Raw genomic sequence first — 22,530 nt, forward strand, 5'->3', positions numbered from 1 at the left:
GGGGGGGGGGGCGGTTCCATCTTGTTCATGATGGTCATGCCCTTTTATTTTCTCTCACTTCTTGAAATGTTCACTCTAGGGAGTGTGAGGAAGTGATGAACTGCCAAAGGAGTGGATGTTATAGCTGGTTAAATAGGCAGGGGAAAACTGATATGAAATTATAGGTACTTTTCATAATTAATTCCTTAAATAGAGTTAGGGGGGAAAAAGTGATGATAATTAAAGAAAGTAAAGAATTTGGAAGGTCACATCATCAAGTATCAGTAACCTTTTCGAATTCAGTGCATTTTGGCTGATGATTACCTGTAGGACACACACACTGTCTCACCTCTGCCTTGCTGATGAACCAGAGGGCAGAGTGTGCCTGCTATGCCCTGCTTCCTTTTAGATGTTTCAAACCAAAGCTTCTAGTGTTCATAGCTTCAAGCTCTGAGCTCTAGCCATAGGCAATACGTTGAATCTATATTTAGCTCTGTTAAATTGAAAAAGAAGTTAGATGTAGAGAACTTTCTTTTGACCCCAAGTGATCTGCTCATACAGAGCAATCCTCCCAGTAAACAGCAAAGTCTCTACAATACTTTTGAATAAGGCAGTCACAGACAGTGGTGGACACACGTTAGGAAAATGTCATAGGTGGGAAAAATGCCTGTTTGTAAATCCTAAATCTCCCATACCTTCAAGTGTAGGAATGGGAGTCTGTAAGCTGATGTCTCAAGGGAATTGCAGGCAGATTGTCCCACCAGGTTAGAGGATCCATTGAGTGACACTTCAGACTTACTACTTGTAGGACTTTTGATCTCAACTCTGGACAAAATCAACACCTGACCAGCTATAGTGGCTTGAGCAGTAGGTTCCTCCACAAGGAATTTCCTCACCATGAATCAATTCCATTATGACTTCAAATGTAATTTTCCAGAACTGGATCTTGATCCTAAAACCTGGTACAAAGAAGTCAAAACAAAAACAAATGGCCAGGCACTTCACAGGCTCCTGTCAAAGCAAGCTCCATCCCAAGAGCACCAGTGACTTGAAGGTCTAGCTTGAGCTGCAAACCCCAGTGCGACATCAACATATGCATTGATCACCACAGCATGGACCAGGGTAAATGGGGCAACTGTAGAGTGGGAAAAAACCTCACCTGGAAAGCTGTCAAGCACTGCAGCCTGGGCATCTTTCTTATCCTGATAATGTTAAGCTGCTCTCTCCACTTGCCTCTGTCTCATTGGGACGCTGTCACAGAGGACTTGGGCGTGGACAAACTTTTTAAGTCCACAAGTTAGAGTCCAAGATGCCCTGTTTCTGTGCTAAGCCTGCAACCCATCATCTGCTCTCTTTCTGAAGCATCTCGCCTTCTCAGGCTCTGCAAATGCGAGGGACTAATTCCTGGTAACGTGCCTGGAGCCTTGGCTGCAAGGTATGAGGAGAGGCAGTACAGGAGCTGCAGCTGTGTTGAAGGCACATGTTCAAGCACAGAAAAAGTAGACTCTGCATCTTGGGGAATTCCAGTCATTACTGCATTGTATTTCTCCCCATTTTCTATTGTAGGTAGATGCAGTAGCTGCTGTAGAGATGTAATCACCCCTGCACCTTGATGCATCTTGCAACTCTGAACCCTGCTTACTGGCCTGTAGTCAATTCATAACTAGTGGGTGTTTAAAGGCATAATGGAAACTAGTTGCTCAGTGACACCAGACTGTGCGGTGATATCAAGGCACTATCTCATTATGCTTGTAATGATAATAGTGCAAAATAATGGGCGCCATTTACCCTGAGCTTACTGCATCTGTTTATGGAGTTTTATTTGTGGGCTGTGATTTACAAAAACTGAAGGCAGGTTAAAAAGTAGTATTTAGAGACGTCTGACGGTGTTAGGAGTACAAATGATCTGAAGTTGACAGAAATAGTGTGCCCTTATTCTCCGCAGCTGTGAGCATGATGATACCCATTGCCTATCCCCCACCTGTTCCAGCAGCAACAACAGCTTCATTCTGCAACAGATCAATAGTTACTCGCCACTGGTTTGCCACCCTTCCAGCTCCACTGCAAGTGCTGGGAACAACTGCAGTCTTGCTTCCTCCTTCCTTAGAACTTTCTCCTACAGCTGGTTATTTAACAAGGACAAAGCTGCTGGGATTGTTTTATGAACAGTCATCTCTGGCCCTCAGAGTCCTGTGCTATTTGTTGTTGAGAAATCTGTTTATAACTGATAGCATCTCTCAACATGCTCATCATCATCATCATGTGCATCTGAGTGCATCTGTGTGCATGTTCAAAGGCATAACAGAAACCGGTTGCTCATAGTCTTCAAAGTACAGATGCTATCAGGGTTTAGCAAATGTAGGAGGATTCTGGGAAATAAGAGCAGAGTCAAGGAGAAGAAATGCAGATTTTTAAGCGAAAGAAGAGCATTGATCTTCTTACTTACTTGCACTTCTGTATTTTATTTGATGTTTAAAGCAATGGATTGTGGAAAAGAGCAGGAAATGCCATCAGTGAGATTTGTGTTTAAGCTGGGCGGTCTGGCTATAAAATTGTTTAACTCTTGCAGCAGTCAATTGCAGAATGCATCTAAATCAGTGTTTGCCAAAGTTGAGGAGGGGGCAGTTGGAGGGACAGGGTCATTTATCTTTTGGCTTTGGGGGAAGAATATGTCATATTCACAGAGTTCCCTACGCCAAAGGGAACGTAGTTTAGGTACTGGCTGGCTGTTTTTAACCTTGGCAGCAGTGTTGTAAAATGCATGATAGCCAACGGAATTCTATTGATGTTGCACTATTTGGCCATAATTAGACCTTAGACCTAGATGGACATAGATGTGAAACCTATATTTGGGAGAAGTTATGCTTGTTTTAATAGTATTAAGAATATTGGAATATTCTAATAATATTCCACAATAAAGAAATAAATAGGAGTGATTTAAAGAGTTAATTTGTCTTCCCAAAAAGCAGTAGATAAAAATCTATGAAATGAGATAAAAGGAAATTAATACCTGCAAGCTTAAGCACTGAAGACTTGTCATAGACTAAGGCCTGGTTAAATGATAGAAATCTCAATTATGTTAAATGATTGCTCTAAAATCAGACTGGAACTGAAATCTGTGACTTCTATTGTTTGGTGCCACTTAAAATATATCATTCAAAAAATGAACTGGTCAAAGCTGCTTGGTTCAGTAAAAATCTATTGAAAGACCTGAGATGTGGCAAATAGATTTGACCACAACGAGGCTTGAATACAACAATGGAGCATTTAATTTTTGCAAGAGGGAGGCGGCTTTAGGATGTTATTGTCCATTTCTTGTCTCAGAGGGGGCCTTGGGGGAGGAGAGGTGAGCCACTGAGCTCTTCGGTGTCAGAGATGATGCAGATGTGGATGTAGTTTGTATAAAGGTTACTCAGGTCAGGCTCTTTGCATTTTCAGGCGTGTTGTAATTGCTGGGAGACTACTATTACTGATGTTGTGATTGTGGGTTTTTTCATTCCACTGTTCTTAGAAAGGATGTTTTAAAAAACAGCTCAAAAGAAAGATACCACTACTTTATGTAAATGTTCACAAGCCTATCCTAGAAGTGGGACATTCATGTCTCTAATGTTCTCTCTATAAATAATTCAGACATTGTCTGAGAGACTCTCCTGACCATTGAGCTGCAGGTTAAAACACATGGTTGAAATTTTGACTCCTTTGCTAAACTTGAAGCATTGTGCAGCCAGGTGTGCAGAATATGGGGGCAAGGGGAAAAAAAAGCACCAGAAGAAAACATGATGCTGTAGCATTTTGGTTGAGATAGAAAGATACAAAGAAGACATTTTGGAGCGGAAGTTTCCTTTCCTTTTTTCAGATTTAACATAAGCTAAAAATAATCCTGCAAAGGCAGACTGGAACTCAAACTTTTCTGCTTTCATAGGAATGCCTAAACTTTTAAGCTTTTATGTGCCTACTGTGACTCTCACTGCAAAGTAGGTAGCAATTTTTGCTTAACTCTACGGTATAACATTCTTGTTTCACCTTTCCATGGATGACACAGGTTCTCAAGAGGTGAGTGGAAAATAAAAAAGACATCTGACGAGAAGCAAGTCTTTCTGTCTTAGAAAGGAGCACTCAGTCTTTGTGTGTAGAGGAACTAAATATCTTACAGTCCCAAGCATGTGTTGCAAAATCTGGCTAAAAAAAAAAATTCTGAAAGCACAACCTCTCCTCAAATGTACATTTTTCAGCTGTTTAAAATGGTAACATACTGGAGTGGTGTGCAAATGTGTAGGAATTGAAGACAACAGGAGATAAATTTTATATCACCTGTATGCCTGCAGAAATGAAGACATTAGCAGAGTGACACCGAAATACTGCAACACAGAGATCTTAGATGATCATGAGAGCTAGTTAGCCTTGCTCGGGCTGAGATAAGTGCCAAATGTTATTATATTGATGGTCAATTTTCCTGAAGACTTCGTGAACATTTTTACACTTGAGCCTCTGTGTCTGCAGGATGCCATGCTGAATGGTGGTAATTGGAGCCTGGCTGGGCATAACAAAAACCATGTACGCAGCACCCTTCCAGCATTCTCTCTCTGAGCACGCTGATGAGTGTTATTTTACATGTTTGGATTTTCCTTTCCTCTTCACTGCCTGGGTGGTGGAGACAGGCAGTGTAATGCAGAGGAGAGAGATGTAAGACTTTTCCAGCCTAAGCTACAGCTGCTTCATGGAGTTTTTAATGTGGCAGTATCTGTATGAAAAAAAAAATTCTGTCATTTGATTTAGAAGAACAAGCATGGCCACAAGGCTTTTAAAGAGGGCAGGTGCCCCACTGAACAAGATCACCAAGTTGTAGCCCATGAAGAAACTGTTCTTATTGCATAAAAAGGGGATTGCCTTAGTTAACACAGAAGTAAAAGCCGTCAGGTTTGTTCTTTGATGATGCCTTAACTATGTCATACCTTTCTAATTAGTTAAATAGAATAAAATACACTGGAACAAGAGATGCATCACTTACATGTTAGGAAAGAGAAGAAGCAAGGGTGTGGGTGGAGCACAACGCATACAGCTATGTGCATGTATACAGGCTCCCTTAAGGGAGTAGGCAGCTGCTCTGCAAGGCATTGTGTATGTAGTGAGGGAAGCCAAGAGTGATGGGCCCAGTAAAGGTGAGCCAGGAGTTTTCACTGCAAATAGAAAGATAGGTCCTTGCTGTTTGATTTCTCAAATTACTTCAGCCAACTGCTGTAAGAAATAGGGAAGGAAGCTGGAGTGCCAGCTGGCTTCTGGCTGTAGAAATGTGCCCTGTGCCTGGCTGCAGAAGCCCTTTTCCTGGTGGATTCCTCCTCTGGGGGTCTGAGCAAGGTGACATCTCATCCACCTTCTCCCATTACCGAAAACACATGATGGGAGGGAATGAAGAAGAGAGAGACAGAGTCTTTTCAGTTGTGCCCTGAACTGGCAGGGCAAGAAGCAATTACGGGCACAAACTGAACCACATGAAATGCCATCTGAGCACAGGAAAACATTTTTTAATGTGAAGGTGGTCAAACGCTGGAACGGGTTGCCCAGAGAGGTCGTAGAATCTCCTTTTGTGGCCACTCAAAACTTGATTGGACATGGCCCTGAGCAATATTGTGTAGGTGACCCAGCTCTGAGCCAGGAATTGGACTAGACGATCTCTAGAGGTGCCTTCCCCTCTCAGCCCTACTGTGACACTGTGTGGTCACATTGTGCTCCGAAAAGAGATGGGCAAAAGACTGCCTAATCTCAGATATTGTGCCATCTTTTGTCCATTCAAATTGTTACAAATTTTGCAGATTTAAGTATGCTCAGACTTTATCTGTTCGGTTTTTAATTTAGGAGTGTCAGGTCTCTGATTTTGCAGAGTATTCTGCTGCCTAGCTGCTTTTTTGGATTAAGCCTGTGAGTTCTGCATCATGTAGCAGCTGTCATCTTAAGCCAGTTCTCCATAAACCATAACAACGTTTGACCTCAGTGCTCATTTGGTCCTGTGGATGAAAAATTGTATAAAGCCATTGAAATGTTGTCAGATTTTGAGTCAACATTGCAAACGATTTTATTATTTTGAGCACATGTACATGTGCAATTAGTTGATATTACTCTGGCCCACCCTTCGTGGCCAAAGTAGCAACTCACAAGTAAGCACTTTGTCATGAAAGCGTGTTGCAAAATAGCCATATGATTTGGAACAATTGTTCAGTTCTACTCGCCACTTACAAATCTCAACAGTCCCCAACTTTCTTTTGGGGTCTGAATAGCCTATTTGTGTTCATGTTTGACAAGCTGTGGGGCAAGGTTTCACACGGACAAAGTATATTGCCTGTCTCGTCTTAATCATTGAGATGTCAGTTAGAATTAAGGTAATAACCTTACCATTTTTTTCCTTATAAGTTATCTACAGTGAAACATTGCATAAAAACCAAAGACCTTTTATGTGTATATTCATGTAGGAAAAGAGAAGGACCTATGAGCCAATAGTCACATTCAGAAACAGCACAGCACCAAAAATAGGTGAAAAAAAAAAAATCTTTGTACTACTGATAGATATATATACATAAGTACTGAAATACCTACATATGTATCTAAATGCTATAGATCAGATTACTCGTTTGATTCTTTGCAAAGACAAATTTTGAGCATATTTTACAGATAGGGTTAAGTTCAAAGTGGTTTTATGTCAATAAAAATATCTTTCATTTCTTTTCATACCCTTCCTGACAGCTTAGTCAAGACAATTTTTTTCCCTGAGGACTAGCTTTCACTCGGGAAAGAAGTGCTATTTTACTTGCTATTAAGTAACTCAAGGTAAGTGGCAGTGAACTACAGAAAGCTAAATTCACACAATTTGTCTCTTCCACCATAATCTGTTTCACAAGCCAAAATAAGGAATGTAAAGCATATAAAATACTAAGCACATTAAAGCATATGAAGTACCAAGTACTTAGGTGACTTCCCTGGTGTCATTAGCAATATTAGAGACTAGACATAACGCATTGTTGGCTCTAGAGATGGCCACTCCCTGATACTGTTTGGGAAAGCTGAAACTAATTAAGAAACAGTTTTCACTTAGATGCACAGAAACAGATGCATTCTGTTTCTGTAAAAAATAATGTACCATTTCACTGGCTACTGTAAAACAGTAAGCAGAGAAGCATATATTTAAAACCATACAAAAGATAACTAATGAAACAAAGTGCTCTGGTTAATTCTTTATTTTCAACATCAAATACATTGATAAAAATCCTGCACCAATCAGGTAGCCTATCAGATTTTTGTTTAGACTTTTTTAGAACTTTTTTTAGGTGTAAAACAAAGTAAAATAAACCTCACCAAAACAAAGACATCAATAATTTTATATGCATCAGTGAAAGAACAGAATACTTCAACAAATACATTATGGCAGCTGAGCCTATACCAAAGAAAGGACTTTCCATTGACAGACTATATAGTGCACACAAAGCTTTATAGTTTATACAATAAGGTGATACATAAAGTGGCTTGTTAATGCGAGTCTCATGACCAGCAGTCCATCCCTTCATTTTCTGATGGGCACTTTCTGAAGAAACAGACTTATAATTACAGGCACACAGGAGTATAGAGCATACTAATTTGCAAGATGGCAGCATATACATTTTTTTCAAATTGGTTTACAGTTTGTTTGCCTAGGCACATTTGAATGCAAACGATTTTTTTTTTTTTTTTAGGGTTTTTTTTTAATACAGTGCAAAACCGAATACCCTTATGGGCAACAATCACTTTGAAAACAACTTACAAGATATAAGGCTATGTACATTCGAAAGATGGAAGGGAATTGTGAGTAGAAAGGGTAGGGCGTTAATATTAGGGAAATATTAATTTAAAATTCTCAGATCAATTTGAGTTTATGCTATAGTTGCAGGTGACAGCAAAGACTGTTTTATGATACTGTCATTAACATGACCCTTCTTGTACATGTGTTGAGTTTCTATCTGTAAAGCTGTATTTTGATTGTAGATAGCATTGAAGATAACCATCTCTTTATTCAGAATAGGAAATGCACTTCACATAAGTTCAGCTGAGAATACCTTATATACAAAATCCCATTAGCTTGAGGCTGGGTTGCATTCTAATTTTAAAGCAGGATATTATATACATGAGACGCTTGCTGTGTTCCTACCAAAGCCTGTGATAAGAATATGGCCCTAGTGAGGCAGAATTTTTACCCTGCTGGTAGTTTGTTTCATTTTAAACATTTGGCCGAACTCTTAAGGAAGGTGGTGTCAGCTGGAATGGATGGAGGCTCCAATACAAACCCTGGCTTGGATGAAGGGAGTGGTTTGGGTTTTCTTTTCTTTTTTTTTTCAGTTTAAAGGCCAGTGACCTGCTGGCAGTCCTTCCAATTTCCTTGGGAACTCAGTACAGAAGGAGAAAAATCATCAAGAGATGCCACTGAAACGTAATAGTAAATTTACCACAAACACATACCAAGAAACTCTCATTTATTTATTTTACCCCAGTACAAATCACACTGCCCCAACTGGGAGTTTTACCTGAGACAATGTCTGCAACATCGAGACATGGCTTGAACTACTACAAACCAGAGTAGCTTTAACATATAGTTGGAAACTCAGACACCACTAAATGCTACACATCACCCTATCTACCTCCTCTCCTGCCTTCCAAGCTTTTTGTAATAATTCAATAACAACCATATTCTCAAGCAAAGCATGTTCAACTGGTCTATTTCGGTTTGGCTTGTGCTGGTATTACATTGCCTATGTTTCTAGGGGTTTTTTTGGGTTTTTGATGGTTTCTTTTTTAAAAAAATCCATGTATAAACATTATAAAATAATTCTTTCATTAGCTGTCCAGAGACATCACTATGAATGTTTTGGTAAAAGCATAATTAGCTGCCTTGAATGGTTTTCTTTCTTTTTTTTTTTTTTTTTTACCTGCTATATATTCTTATTTACCATCCAGCACCAGGTATTCAGGTAGTACTGGTTTGTCAGCTGCAAATATAAAGTATATATGTATATATATATATACACACACACACACATAAAATAGCATCCTGTGAAATAACAATTACCAAATATCAGGCACAATTGTTTGCATACATGAGAGCATAATTCAGAATTACATATGAAAAAAGTTGCCATTTTTCTATTATAGACTTTGTTTAATCAATTGAATAGCTACATTCAGCTGTCTGATATGTGGGCAATAGTCTTTATAAATAACTATGGGAAGGTTACTATATTCATTAAGGTGCTGCTTCAATTAAAATCTCATGAGCAAGTTAATGACACAGATCCTGAAACTGCCCCAAGGTAAATGAGTGTATTACTGGGAATCACTGTTTGTCTGTCTTGGGTGCTCTTCACTGTTGTCACCACAAACATGGGAGGACTGGTTGAACCTAAATTACTTCCTTGCAAGGGCTGAGCATAGGAAAGCATTCATAATTGAGATTGTGAGCTGACTGATTATTCCTTATGTTCCAAAACACATTATGATACCTGCTGCATGCCACATCAAATCACACTTATGCTGCTTCACTGGGAAAATCTGTAGAGTGTAGTGGTACTTGCCCTATGAAAGTATCATCAGAATCTGACCCCTGTTGTGAATTGCTGTGAACTACTTTTTTCTCCTCTATGCCAAATTTACACTTGAATTGATGTGATGAGCTGTTCTGGGATGTAGGAAGGGAGGCATTCATTTAAACAATTTGCCTCGCAGCTTATGAGCTTGATCTGTGTGTTCTGTCGTAGAGAATATCAAGTTGCACGTACAGTATTTAAAAAGCAGCTCTAACGCACACTGGGCTACGAGAGAATGATGATGGTGTAAGCACGCAAGTGCAACTGCATGGGTTCCTGTGCTCCATTCAGATCTTAGCCTGCACTCATTCCAGGACATTCATGATTTTTCTAACACATTTGAAAACCAACTACTAAACAAAACAAAATGTGCATTTTCTTTCAAGGCATTTAGGAGCCCTCCAAAAGTCCTTAGGTACCAAATTTGCACACACACACGTGCACACACACACACACACACACTCTCTCTTACTGAATACACAAAAAGACAAATCCTTCAGCACATTCAGAAAAAAATGACACTATAATATGCATCAATAAAAGGCCTATTAACTTACAGTGACTGCTTCACATGTTTAGGCTTGCACAGTTTTGGAGGAATCTTTTCAAACGTAGGTAGCATCTAGCTTTAGACTTTTAAACTGCGCCTATCCCCAGATATGTACATGAAACTGTTACAGACATCATTATGTACATTCACTAAAGAATCGATCCCTTGACTTGGAGCACAAACTCGTCCTATGCCTTGCTGCCTTACAATTGCTATGTAACTCAATCTCACTGCACACAGACGCTGCTTGTGTAACAGGGAGCATAATTAGACATAGGCACTCCTCTATGGCATTAGTTGAACTATTTCCTATATTGAGTTACTACAGGATATTCCAATCAGCAAAATCTAACGAAAGGTTTCAACTATAGCAGTAAAAGAAGCATCCCTGAACTTTTCTCTAACACTGTGGCCAGTTGCTGTGGAGCAGCCTGCACATGTGCTATGAAACATCCGTACTGGCAGGGTGGTCGCTTCCAACCAGCTATTGGAATAGTCCCTGGTCTGTGCTATCTCCCAAGCTGCACCTGTAAACCAGAAGTGCAGATAGCACAGGCAAAGTTTATCATTAGGCAAGTAAGATATCCCTGGCATATGTAATAATCGCATTCCAGTACCCAGCAACGTTCCCTGACACATTTAATTTTCTAGCATAGAGGCAGTCAAACAGCAGCACCGACTCCTACTTTGAATATCATATAGTATGGATTTCTTCAGCCTCTGTCCTTCATGTCTTGCTGAAACTGTTGATGTCAGTGGACCTTTTGTATATTTACAGTTGGTCTGAAGAATCTGGCTAATCCTTATGAGAAACAGTTACACACGTGTATGGAGAAAGCCAGATTTATCTTCCTGGACATGCAGTCCCAGAGTCTTGACCACGTCTGAGGCTCATTGCCCAGTTCTAGTGTCACAAGTGAGCTGGCTCTTAACAGTGATTTCTGAGCATGCCCCAGCGAGAGCCAAAGAAAGCCAAGGCAACATAAAGCCTACTGCTCTGGCTGTGATGCCAGCCCTCCCATACATGGCTAGGCCACACTCTTGAGTGGGATGGGACCATCCCACCCTGCTGTGCCAGTCTTCACTGGCATCCTCACCCCTTGGTTTGTAGCACAACAAAGCAAAGGACAGGCTTTTATAAAGTAGTGCTGGATCATGTATATGTGTGAAGACTTTTTTTAAGACACAATGATTTTTGTCATCACCTGGTCTGATTTAAGAGTAATTATCTATGTTATCATTGTTTGCCATGTTGCCCTTGATTTACACACTACCAAGCAACAGAAAAATTTAGCTTTGTAGGATCAGACCAGATAGAATGCACACAATGCAATTCAGCTGGAGGGTATGGTAAGGGGACCTAAAAGTTTGGTCGGTATGATCTTGAGAGAGAGTTGTTTGCTGATGTAAGCCAGCAAGGTAAAACAGTATTATTCTCAGACAGGGGTTCCTTTCTACTGTAGGAAGGAGAGAGGCCGGATCTACCTAAACTACCAAGGCAGTCATTAGCAGTGCAGTTTCATTATGGAATACTAACACGCCAATCAACTTTCCATTTACCCCGCCCCCAAAAAGTTATCCCGAATCTCTACCAAACTGCTTCAAAGTTTCAAGCAACTAAAGGATTAAGCGAGCTCAGAATTTGCGGTGGTTATCAACAAAGGCTACAACTCATGAAGATACTAATAAGCATGGGTGGTATGGCCTATTAATTTATAGTAAAATGAATGTTCCGTTCAGATTAGGACTTACCCCACTTACATTGAAAATTAAATAAAAACATTGCAAATTTTAAATCAAGTTAGCCTGACAATCCTTGCTGGCTGTCCATAGCCAATGGACAATGAAATGTCTTCCGTTCAAGATAAGCAATCAATTTAGGCAAGCGCTTGACAAACACTCAAATGGAAAATGCAAGTGACTGTTGTCATTGGAGTGTTTACATAGGTGGCACTATAGACGAAGTGAAGCAGGAGCTAGGTAGTACGCTGCTGGGTTTCTCATTCCATTATTCTTGCTGACTTCTGTTTATATCGTATTCTGCATATTCTCCTCTTCTTTGCTGTTTATATAAAAAGACTGCAAGGAATGAGATGAAGCTGATGCAGTTGTCAGCTGGCTCCGGTTCTCCTCTTCCATCGGTGCAGCACTCCTGGCTGCCGGGGCATGCAGTCGATGAGCGTCCAGCATCTCCAGCAAGAGATCATAGAGTGGAACTACGTTTTTACACTTCATGTTGTACAGGTGCTCCATTCCTTTGTTGCTGTGGGTTGTAATGAAACAATAGTTACTTTCCAAATATGCGATGGGGGGGAAAAAAAACTATCAGCAGCTAATAATATTTGTTAGGTTCATATAAATTCCACATTGTACAAAACAACTAACTTAGTGCCATTGCTGTATGCTCCTGCTACGGTTAGCAGAAGAAGGCAACTTCAAAGAACATTTCAGACTGCCCATGAGCAAGTTGCCTTCCAAAGATGGCTATTTTGCTTTCCTGCACCTGAAAGGTAGCCTAGAGCACATGGACTCCTAATCCAGGCACTCTGACTAAGTGGACGGGATGAATGTTGGCTTTCCCATAATAAAACTTAAAATACCAGATTTTTTCTCTAGAAAATAACATCAGACAATTTGTTAGCAAATGCTCACTTGTAATAGTATCCATTCACAAAACTTGGATACAATAATTAACTTCAGTGTGCATCTGGAACTTCCTTAATTGTACAAATTCTTCTTAAGGGAAAGAAAAAAAAAAGATGATTAACATGAAGACAAAGAAACTCCACAGAAAGACACAAGTAAAAAAGCCACATGCACACACCCCTTGACTTTTTCCTGAAGACTTGTATATAATCCCAGGAGGTAAAATCTGCATTTTTCAGTTTTAGTAGCTATGATATTGTGCTTACTCTAATTTTCATTTTATTAACTGAAATAACACAAATCAAAATCTGTGTAACAATATTTCTTGTCCTTTCATAAAAATAAAATCTATACTGTATCTTTGTTTAGACTTTTCATGTTGTTGAGACTCCAGCCACTGAGCAGCTACCTTAGGAGGTAATTATGTTTGGGAGAATCATTGATGCGACTACTAACTGAGTGCCTCAGACACCTCTAATTAGCAAAGGGTAGAGTCCTCTAGATTGGGATTCAGTAGATCTGCATTTATCCTCACCCGTGTAATACACATAATGATACTAATCTCTTTTCTGAAGTGATTTGCAATCAAGCCACTTGTGAAAAGTGGCTAGATAAAAATGATAGTTTTATTAAATCTTATCTTATAGGAGACTAAAGTTTACAGAACTAGGCTACTGCTACATTACTATTCTGCTTGGTACTTTTCAAACAGAATACGGGATGCACACAACATTTACAGTAGATACCGCTTATGGCACTATCAAAACAAGAACTAAAGGAAAAGAAAACTAGAAGAAACAAATGGGGAAAACATTTACTTCTTTCACACCATAATCCAACGTACTGTTTTGCACACGTTCCATACATCTTTAGGGAAAGTAGACTTTTTTTTTTTTTTTTAATGGCTCTTACACACAGTTTGCACTCCCAGCTGTGAAGGAAAAATGTGTGTATGCCTTGTGAAGCCTCCCTTGCGTGGGACCAGTGTAGGAGGGCTGACCCCATGCTTGCTCTCACCTCATGTGTCTGATGTGAGAGAGGATGAGGAGGAGCTGAGCCAATCGTCTGTGTTGCTGCTGCAGAGAAAGACCCGACTTAGCCATTAAGTGTATCAGAGTGTCTGTGATTTTGTCCAGAACACGGTGAATATAGTCTCTCTCTTCCAGAGATTTCAAGGTGCTGGAAAGAAAAGTGTACACACCTGGAGTAGGAAGGAGAAAGAAAACAAACCACAGACAAAAATTACTTTGATAGAGTCAGACTTGCCCAAGGTACGCCTCGTGGCTGGCCTCTTCGGCTGTGTTAAACCATGGGAGGCGACTGTGCAAACCCTCCTGCTTGCCAGCCAGGTCACTGGTCTGAATAATCCTGGAGCTTGGATTTGGTCACTGTGGGCAAAGCAGGAGGAGGAAGACAGTGCCTGTTCGCTTCCCGGGTCCATCCAAGGTCCGGGCCAGGTGGCAGAGGACACCTACACCCTGCAGCTAGACCTAACCATGGGCTGCAGTCTTCTCTTGGTCATTCAGCTCCACAACCTTGAGGAGATGTTGTTGCCACTTGAAAGCTCTGCAGTACTTACTGACCAGCCCAGGCCTTGGGCAGGTTTTGCCATTTTCTCTGCTGTTTGTTTGATTTCCGGCAATTTGCTAGTCAATCTAGAACTGAATAATATGTTACCACAAAACATGTACACAAACCCAGGGGTTGTTTACACACACTCGCTTCAACAAAACCCTCCCAACCAAGCGAGAGCCTTGACAGGCGTGCTCCTTCACCTGCAAACCAGAGTCTCCTCTAAAAACCACGTCCAAAGCAACCTGTGTAAATTTATCCATCTTACACTGCTTACTGCTGAAAGCGAAGCAGCCTGAAGGTTTGGATCAGGAGGAAATGTTTCCAGAGATCAAAATACCTTCAAACTCCCCCACAACAGCCCCTCTACATGCCCTATAAACCACTCTAACCCAGGCATAAGAGCTTTTGCCAGTAGCAATTCTTGGGTGTGTGAAGCACATCACCTTTCTACATGGGAAATTCTGAACTATTCTGCACTTTTTTATCCTGAATTTGTTCAGGACAACAGCACACAGCCAATGTGAATCAGGTTGCAACAGCACTGTAGCTGCCAAAAGGCAGCTGTTGCATTCGGCACCAGTTTTTTAATCATCAGATTGAGCCAGTAACTCTAAGCAGGTCATATTACTCTAATCCAGTCCTGAGGCAGCAAAAGCTTAAGACATGTGTATGCTAACACAATCAAACTGGCTTGACCATAGTGTGTTCATTGCCCTCCGTCTACAATGTACATGACAAATCCTGTGCTTTAGCCCTTCTGCATCATCTTACAGAGCCAAGAAGAAATCTGGATTTTGTCCTTGGAAAAATTTGGGTTCTGGAATTACTTTTCATTTTGCTTTTCTTTAAAGTGTTATATATAGCACAGTATGCAATGCAGTTGGTGATATTAAGAAAAAAAGACGCGCGCACACACACACACAGAGACATACATACTGTAGCTTGTTTGTAGCCTGGGGTCTATACTATCAGATTTAAAGATAAGAATATTTTACTGTTTATCTGAGCAGTCGGGGAAATTGAGATTTTTTTACCATCTTCTTGACATACTTCACCTCCTCACATCATCTTGGTACTTCAAGGACCTGACACCTAGAACTACTGTAACCTGCAAGTAGATTTTATGACTTTGGGTCTTCTGTACTAAAAATAAATATAAATTTGTGTTTGTAAATATCAGTGTGTCTCTGAGAGAAAGAGTGAGTGAGAGAGAGAAACTGCTTTAAAAACCAAAACAATAACTCAAACACAGCACAACTTCTGACAACCATTAGTCAGAGCTCTTAATTTTGGTAATTAATATTGCTTTGAATTTGATATAGATAGGTAGTACAATGGCCTCTTTTCTCACAAAGCTTTTTTCTAAATTTTTTTACTGAAATTAGTTTACCAAAGAGAAACCGCTGCTGGGGCTTTTCTCAGCTGAATGACACACATGCCTACTGACAATACCAGGCTTTATAGCTTGGCAGGTACGTGTAGGGGCAAGATTCTTAAATATTACTGACAAAACACAGTCCATTAGTAGGAACCATTAGTCTCATAAACCCATGGTGTCTCCGGAGCAGCTCACTTCAGCCAGAGGATGCTGTGGTGCCCTTGTAGCAATACTTCTTAGTTTCATAGCTTTGGAACCAGCAAAAGAAAAAAAATCTGTTGGTAGGAACTGTTGCTTACCTAGGTCTAGCCCAGAAGCTATTAAAAAGTATAAATCAAAAAAAGCACTCCCCCAAAAATGTAGAGAGTTCAGGCAATTGCTAGTCAATAAGTGCCAAGAAAAATTACATTTGGTTTTCCTTTCTGCCCCTCCGGTGACTGCTCCTGCCCCAGACCAATGACCAGAAATTTCCCCAAAGTAAATGACAGCTATCCATCACATACATACGTACAGAAGCAGAGTTTTGGAACAAGAGTGACGAAAATTGTCTTGGCAAATTGAAATTTAACAGTCCCAAAGGTCTTTCTGAGCTCTGAAGCTGAAAGCAAGCCTGAATTGAATAGCTACCAGGTTGTTTTCCAGCTTTTTCTGTAGGTCAGTATTGTAAAACATAATAGGAGCAAGAACAGAGAAAGTACCACCCTGCAAACAAATAAAAAGTCTACCAGTCTGTGCCCAAAACACAAAGCCATGCACCGAACAAGGTCCCTCGGGCACTGCAGTGCTACCATCTGTTAGCATGTAGTGATATTAATAATGTCTCACTATATAGAGTGCAAATAATATTTCCATATTACTGTAGGGGAGAACACCCTGTACATCTTTTCTGTCACAATAAACCCCAGTTTAAGCATCTTTACATTTGGAGTTCAGGGTCACAAAACAATACCCAGGGCTCTTCTTCCCCTTCCACTGAGCCCCATTACTCTGTATCTGTAGCAAGCCAGGCTGAGCTATGAACAAATTCAGCTCTGTACCAGGGTAATCATGATCACTCATGTAATCATCCAGCCCCCAAAATGAAGAAATAAATGAAATGCATAATTTTACAGGAGCTGGAAAAAACAGGAGAAAGAAAAGCAAACAGTCACATGCGATGATGTGTCAGGAGGGCTACAGGATGCATAAAATCAGGTAAATCTTTCCATCTCTGTGGACTAATCAGTTATCTAATTAGGTAAATCAGCTGCTAAGGCCAGTGTGACCTACATCTTAGTCTCAAAAATGAAGCCTGTTCCTTTGCCACATAATACCACTCCTCTTTTCATATACACTCAAAAGTAAAACATTTGGCATCATGTTGCCCTTTCATGTTTCTAATATTTATTTTCCAGTGTTAAGAAACAGCGCTTTATTATTGAGATGAATGTGCTGCTTTGAAAATACAATTTTGCCTTTTAGTTGAAAGATTTATTGCCGCAGCATTAGAGGGGTACCTTCTGGTTTGTTATTTAGCTGGAGGCAATGTTGTCCTTGTTGTTACAGCCATGCTGTCGCCTTGATATCTCAGGAAATATTTGGAAAAAGCATAAATGCATACTTTGCTTTATAAATAGAAACTTCCATCTTTTCCACATGCACTGAGTGAAATTTAAAAAATTTGCTTGCATTTTGCCCAAGACACATGGAAAAGGAGTGTAACATCCTTGAAAGATGCTGCAAAAAAAAGAGAAAATAAATGTCCAACAAAAGCACTACTTCATGTGAAGAGACTAACAGATGTCCAAGGTTCTAATACAGAAATGTTTGTGTACACTCAGTGAATCCACACAAAGCTGTAGAAAGCAAATACAGACTGCTTTTAAATATGAAATGCACCATAACTAGTTCAATTTGTTCAAGTAGTCCACTTCCTTAAATCATTTTGAGATCAACTGGTTTAATCATATGCATATATAACAGATAGCATAAGGGCCAAAAATTCATTCTGTGTTTATCTGCTGTTCCTTTAGTAGAAGATTTGTGTGTATTTACATGTGCAATCATAGAAAAAAATCAGGTTAAGGGAGGCTTGGAGGTCATCTAGTTCAACCTCCTGCTCAAATAGCGGTAACTTCAGGGTCAGGTCAAGCTGCGCAGAGCTTTGTCCAGCTGAGTTTAGAGTATCTCCAAGGGTGGAGATGCTACCACCTTTCTGGCCAACCTGTTCCAGTGCTTAACCTCTCACCGGGAAGATATTCTATTCTGTTGATCTCATCAGGATCTCCCTTGCTGTGTTGTCACCATTGCAGCTTGTCCTTTCCTCTTGCACCTCCGAGAAGAGTCTGGCCCTGGCTTCTCCATAACCTGTTCCTCAGCTGTCTGAGCACTGCGGTTAGACCTCCCCTAAGCCCTCCCTTTTCCAGCATGAACAAACGCAGCGCTCTCAGTTTCTCCTCATACGTCATGTACACTCTGCTTCAAAGCACATAATATTTCACGTGTGTCCAACACTTTACCTAAGGAGGCTGGCTATATTCTGGGAAGAATACAGCATCTCCAGAAGACATGTTAGAGTATCTATGCCAAACAACACTTACACAACTGTTACACATACTCCAAATTATGCTACTCATCTCTGTAAAGCGGTTTAACCTCCTCATTTGGGCATCTAAAGGATCTGACAGTCAGAAACTCGTGTCCACATTCCCACCACCTAGTAGTTAACCCCTCAGACAGTTATAAAATTAGTTGGTTATAGGAATGCAAACACTGAAGTGTAAAATTAATTACCTTTATGCATAAAGGCAATTACAAGCAATACAGACATACATTGTGTGGCCACGCGTACGTACACATTCAGTTCACGGCATACTCAGGTATACTGCAACAAGTGCAGTATGCAAGCCAGAGCAACACACGATGTTGTGCATAACAATGGTATAGATTGCTTTCATCATGAATCTGTAACAGCTCAACCTGAACCATGCCCTCTGATCTATCACTGTCAAGACTCTTGTAAAAATACCAGACTTCTGAGTAGTTATAAACTTTCATTTGATGTAAAAAACAACCCCACACCCAAAATCAGATCACTCATCAGATCATCCGATCAACTCTGACCTTCTACCACACAGACCCCCACTGATTTGAAGCTGCTGAATATGAACCTTGAAGGAATGAAGATCTCCTAGCCTGACTCAATGGTCCAATGTCTCTTATGTGCAGAAGGAAATTCACCTCTGATTATCACTGACTTCACTTGTTTTTTGGTTTTTTTTTTACAATTTTTCCTTAGGGAAATCTTGAAACAAAAAATCCCCTTAACAAGTTGAGATGTGCTGGTGATGTCTGGCAGGGCTTTGCCTAAATAACAAATTTAGTTTTCTGGATCAATATTATATACAGTAGTGGGACAAAAACTCTCAACAGCGTGGCTTGAAGTCTTCATTCAAGACATGAACATCTAACGTGTTGTATTCAAATTTCCAATTCTATTACAGGTGTACTCTTCACTGGGTACAAAACTGGCTGGATGGCCGGGCCCAAAGAGTTGTGGTGAATGGAGCCAAATCCAGTTGGCGGCCAGTCACAAACGATACTCCCCAGGGCTCAGTACCGGGGCCAGTCCTGTTTAATATCTCTATCAACGATCTGGACGAGGGGATTGCGTGCACCCTCAATTTGCAGACAACACCAAGTTGGGTGGGAGTGTTGATCTGCTGGAGGGTAGGAGGGCTCTACAGAGGGATCTGGACAGGCTGGATCAATGGGCCAAGGCCAACTGTACGAGGTTCAACAAGGTTAAGTGCCAGGTCCCACACTTGGGTCACAACAACCCCATGCAACGCTACAGGCTTGGGGAAGAGTGGTTGGAGAGCTGCCCAGTGGAAAGGGACCTGGGAGTGTTGGTCTACAGCTGCCTGAATATGAGCCGGCAGTGTGCCCAGGTGGCCAAGAAGACCAGCAGCATCCTGGCTTATATCAGAAATAGTGCGGCCAGCAGGAGTAGGGAAGTGATCGTGCCCCTGTACTCGGCACTGGTGAGGCCGCACCTTGAATCCTGCGTTCAGTTTTGGGCCCCTCACTACAAGAAAGACATTGAACTGCTGGAGTGTGTCCAAAGAAGGGCAACGAAGCTGGTGAAGAGTCTAGCGCACAAGTCTTATGCAGAGCAGCTGAGGGAACTGGGATTGTTTAGCCTGAAGAAAAGGAGGCTCAGCGGGACCTTATTGCTCTCTACAGTTACCTCAAAGGAGGTTGTAGCAAGGTGGGTGTTGGTCTCTTCTCCCAAGTAGCAAGCGATAGGTCAAAAGGAAATGGCCTCATTGGATTTAGATTGGATATTAGGAAAAATTTCTTCACTGAGAGGGTTGTCAAGCATTGGAACAGGCTGCCCAGGGAGGTGATTGAGTCACCATCACTGGACGTGTTTAAAAGAGATGCAGATGTGGTGCTTAGGGACATGGTTAAGTGGTGGACTTGACAGTGCTAGGTTAACAGTTGGACTTGATGACGATCTTAAAGGTCTTTTCCAACATAAATGATCTATAATTCTATGATTCTATTTTTTTTTCTAATTCAATATTTCTATAAATCAATTGCATGTTCTAGATTTATTTAAGAAGATAATTATATTTGAACATATTAGCCAAAAATCTGAAGGAGCATCCCTTTTCAGGAAGGACATTTAACTCTGGGGAATATTCTGTTATAATTATCGGGACAATGAAAGAAAAATAAAATGTCAAACAGTAATTGCAATTGTCACACCCTGGCATCCAAGACAAAAACAATAGCCCTTCATTCCTCATATGCCAAGTGCTTGCCTCAGATTTCAGCTTTTGGTAATTGGTGCCAATCACAACAAAACCTGAACCACAGTAATATGTCATAGAACATAAATGAAATATTTATATTCTATAGTTGATTGCATAAATATATAATTTTGCTTGTTTGTTTTTTTTTTTAGTAGACCAGGTCCAAGTTTTGGTAAAGGAAGGAGTGCCTGATCAAGAAAATAAAGTCTGCTTTGCTTAGAGTTAGCTTTTGGTCAGAATTACCTGAATTTGTATTTCATGAAACTTGGGCAAGTGATCTCTTAGACTACAGGATGAAAAGGTCATACAGCCCTCCACTTCTCTTTTGTCTAGATGCTGATACCATCTACAAGTTCAAACCTACCAGGAAAAGGGGAGAACAAGTGGGTAAATCCTCAGGGTTGGGCACTCTGGAATCTTTAATCATTAGGTAACAACTTAACATTGAATTTAATCTAAAATTTTTACTTTGGTGCCTACATTATTATTTTAGACCTCTATAATTTCCATGAGAACACTGGAGTTTTTTCTCATTTCAAATGGAAAAGGATCCTGTGGTGTGCAAAAGAAATTTTCTGTCCCATGCCTTAACTTGAATTTGCTTATTTCAATCATCTCATACAGCATTCAAGTCAACTGATTTTATGTATTTATATCTATTCCTACACTTGTTAGCTAGTCACCTATTTTTGAAGGATACTTCAGAATGAGATTTACAGCCCAAAAATACTTGTTTCATCAGCTAACAAGGAAGTGGAAGGTGATGACATCAGTTTTAGATGCCTGTATTTAAGTATAATCTAAACTATGATAAACTCAGCTATATTTTTGCCATTATTTCCCTTTATTTTCCACCACCAAGAAAGAAACGTGTAGATTTACAACTAAACATTGCCTTCAGATGCCCTACGTGTGGCTCCAGCTAATTCAGTGTCTTGTAATCAGAACTCGAAGACCTGTCAGCACCTAGTTCAAAACACGGCTCCCGTCGCCCTTCCCATCAGCTGTATGCAGTGTATCAGCTACTTACTGCTTTAATTTGCTGGGTCCCATCTACGGCACTGAACAGGTTCACCCACTTCCATCCCTGCCTGGTGGCTCTGCCTGCACCTATGTTGACAGCCCCTCTTGATGGCTACTGCCTCAAAATGAAAATGCTGTTGGTGAAAACTAGCGGCCTTCAACCACCTGCAGAAGCAACCACAATTACCCGAGAGACAGCAAAGCACACCACTTACCAGAATTGAGCAGGATGATGGACTTAAGGCACACAAATTCCTCCCCTTGAAGGTTCATCATGCGAAACCGAGCAGCCGTAGCCAGCAGCATGTCAAAGATTTCCACCATGCCCTCTACACATTTCCCTTGATTCCTGTGTGAACACCATCAAGGGAGAGATATCCACAGCTTTAATCTTGTGGCAGCATGAGCTTTTCATCCCCCTGGATCATTCCCCTCCAATTTGATTTCATCAGTTCACTAGCTAGCATCTGACTTCCTACTCTATGCTCATTTGGTGTGTGTGTGATTACAAAAGCATAGGTCTCAGTATCCTACATAAAAGGAATACATAATTAGATACTATATTCCCCCCAAAACTCATAAACTCATCACCAAGGGGCATTATTGCAGTGGAACATATGAGATTGACTCAACTAAACCTTTACATTGAGGAACAGATTTCTTTAAAACTACGTTTTTATTTCTTTTTTTGTGTGTGTTCTGTTTGTGTTACTTTGTTTCCTCTTTTTTTTTTCTTTAACTGAAATAGTCCAATTTTTTGCATTTCTCCCTCCCTAATGTTTTGTACTTGTTTCTACCTCGCCTTGCAATCTGCAACGTTCCAACACGCTTCTCCCATTTTTCTTATATCAGCATAATACCTCCTTAAAGAATAAGTTCATTCATGAGTTCAGGAAGGACTTCTGAGGCCAAAATATTGTCTGTATGACTGAGTCTGATTAAAACTATCACTTTACAGATCAGATAGATAACTTTTTACAT

At 40.5% G+C, this 22,530-nt stretch overlaps 1 protein-coding gene across 1 annotated transcript in view; it reads right to left on the reverse strand.

Moving 5' to 3' along the window:
* Positions 1-12,047: 12,047 nt before the first annotated feature.
* The window catches only part of ESR1 (estrogen receptor 1), a 55,218-nt gene continuing 44,735 nt past the window's right edge, over positions 12,048-22,530 (reverse strand). The window contains exons 3-5 of the mRNA XM_010283189.1: positions 21,765-21,898; positions 13,792-13,975; positions 12,048-12,391 (exon numbers count right to left, since the gene is read on the reverse strand). Coding sequence (XP_010281491.1) covers positions 12,157-12,391; positions 13,792-13,975; positions 21,765-21,898 — 553 coding nt within the window. The 3' untranslated portion in view covers positions 12,048-12,156. The remainder of the gene's footprint in view (positions 12,392-13,791; positions 13,976-21,764; positions 21,899-22,530) is intronic.

Source organism: Phaethon lepturus, unplaced genomic scaffold (assembly GCF_000687285.1).
Source record: "Phaethon lepturus isolate BGI_N335 unplaced genomic scaffold, ASM68728v1 scaffold8940, whole genome shotgun sequence".
Lineage (NCBI taxonomy): Eukaryota > Metazoa > Chordata > Aves > Phaethontiformes > Phaethontidae > Phaethon > Phaethon lepturus.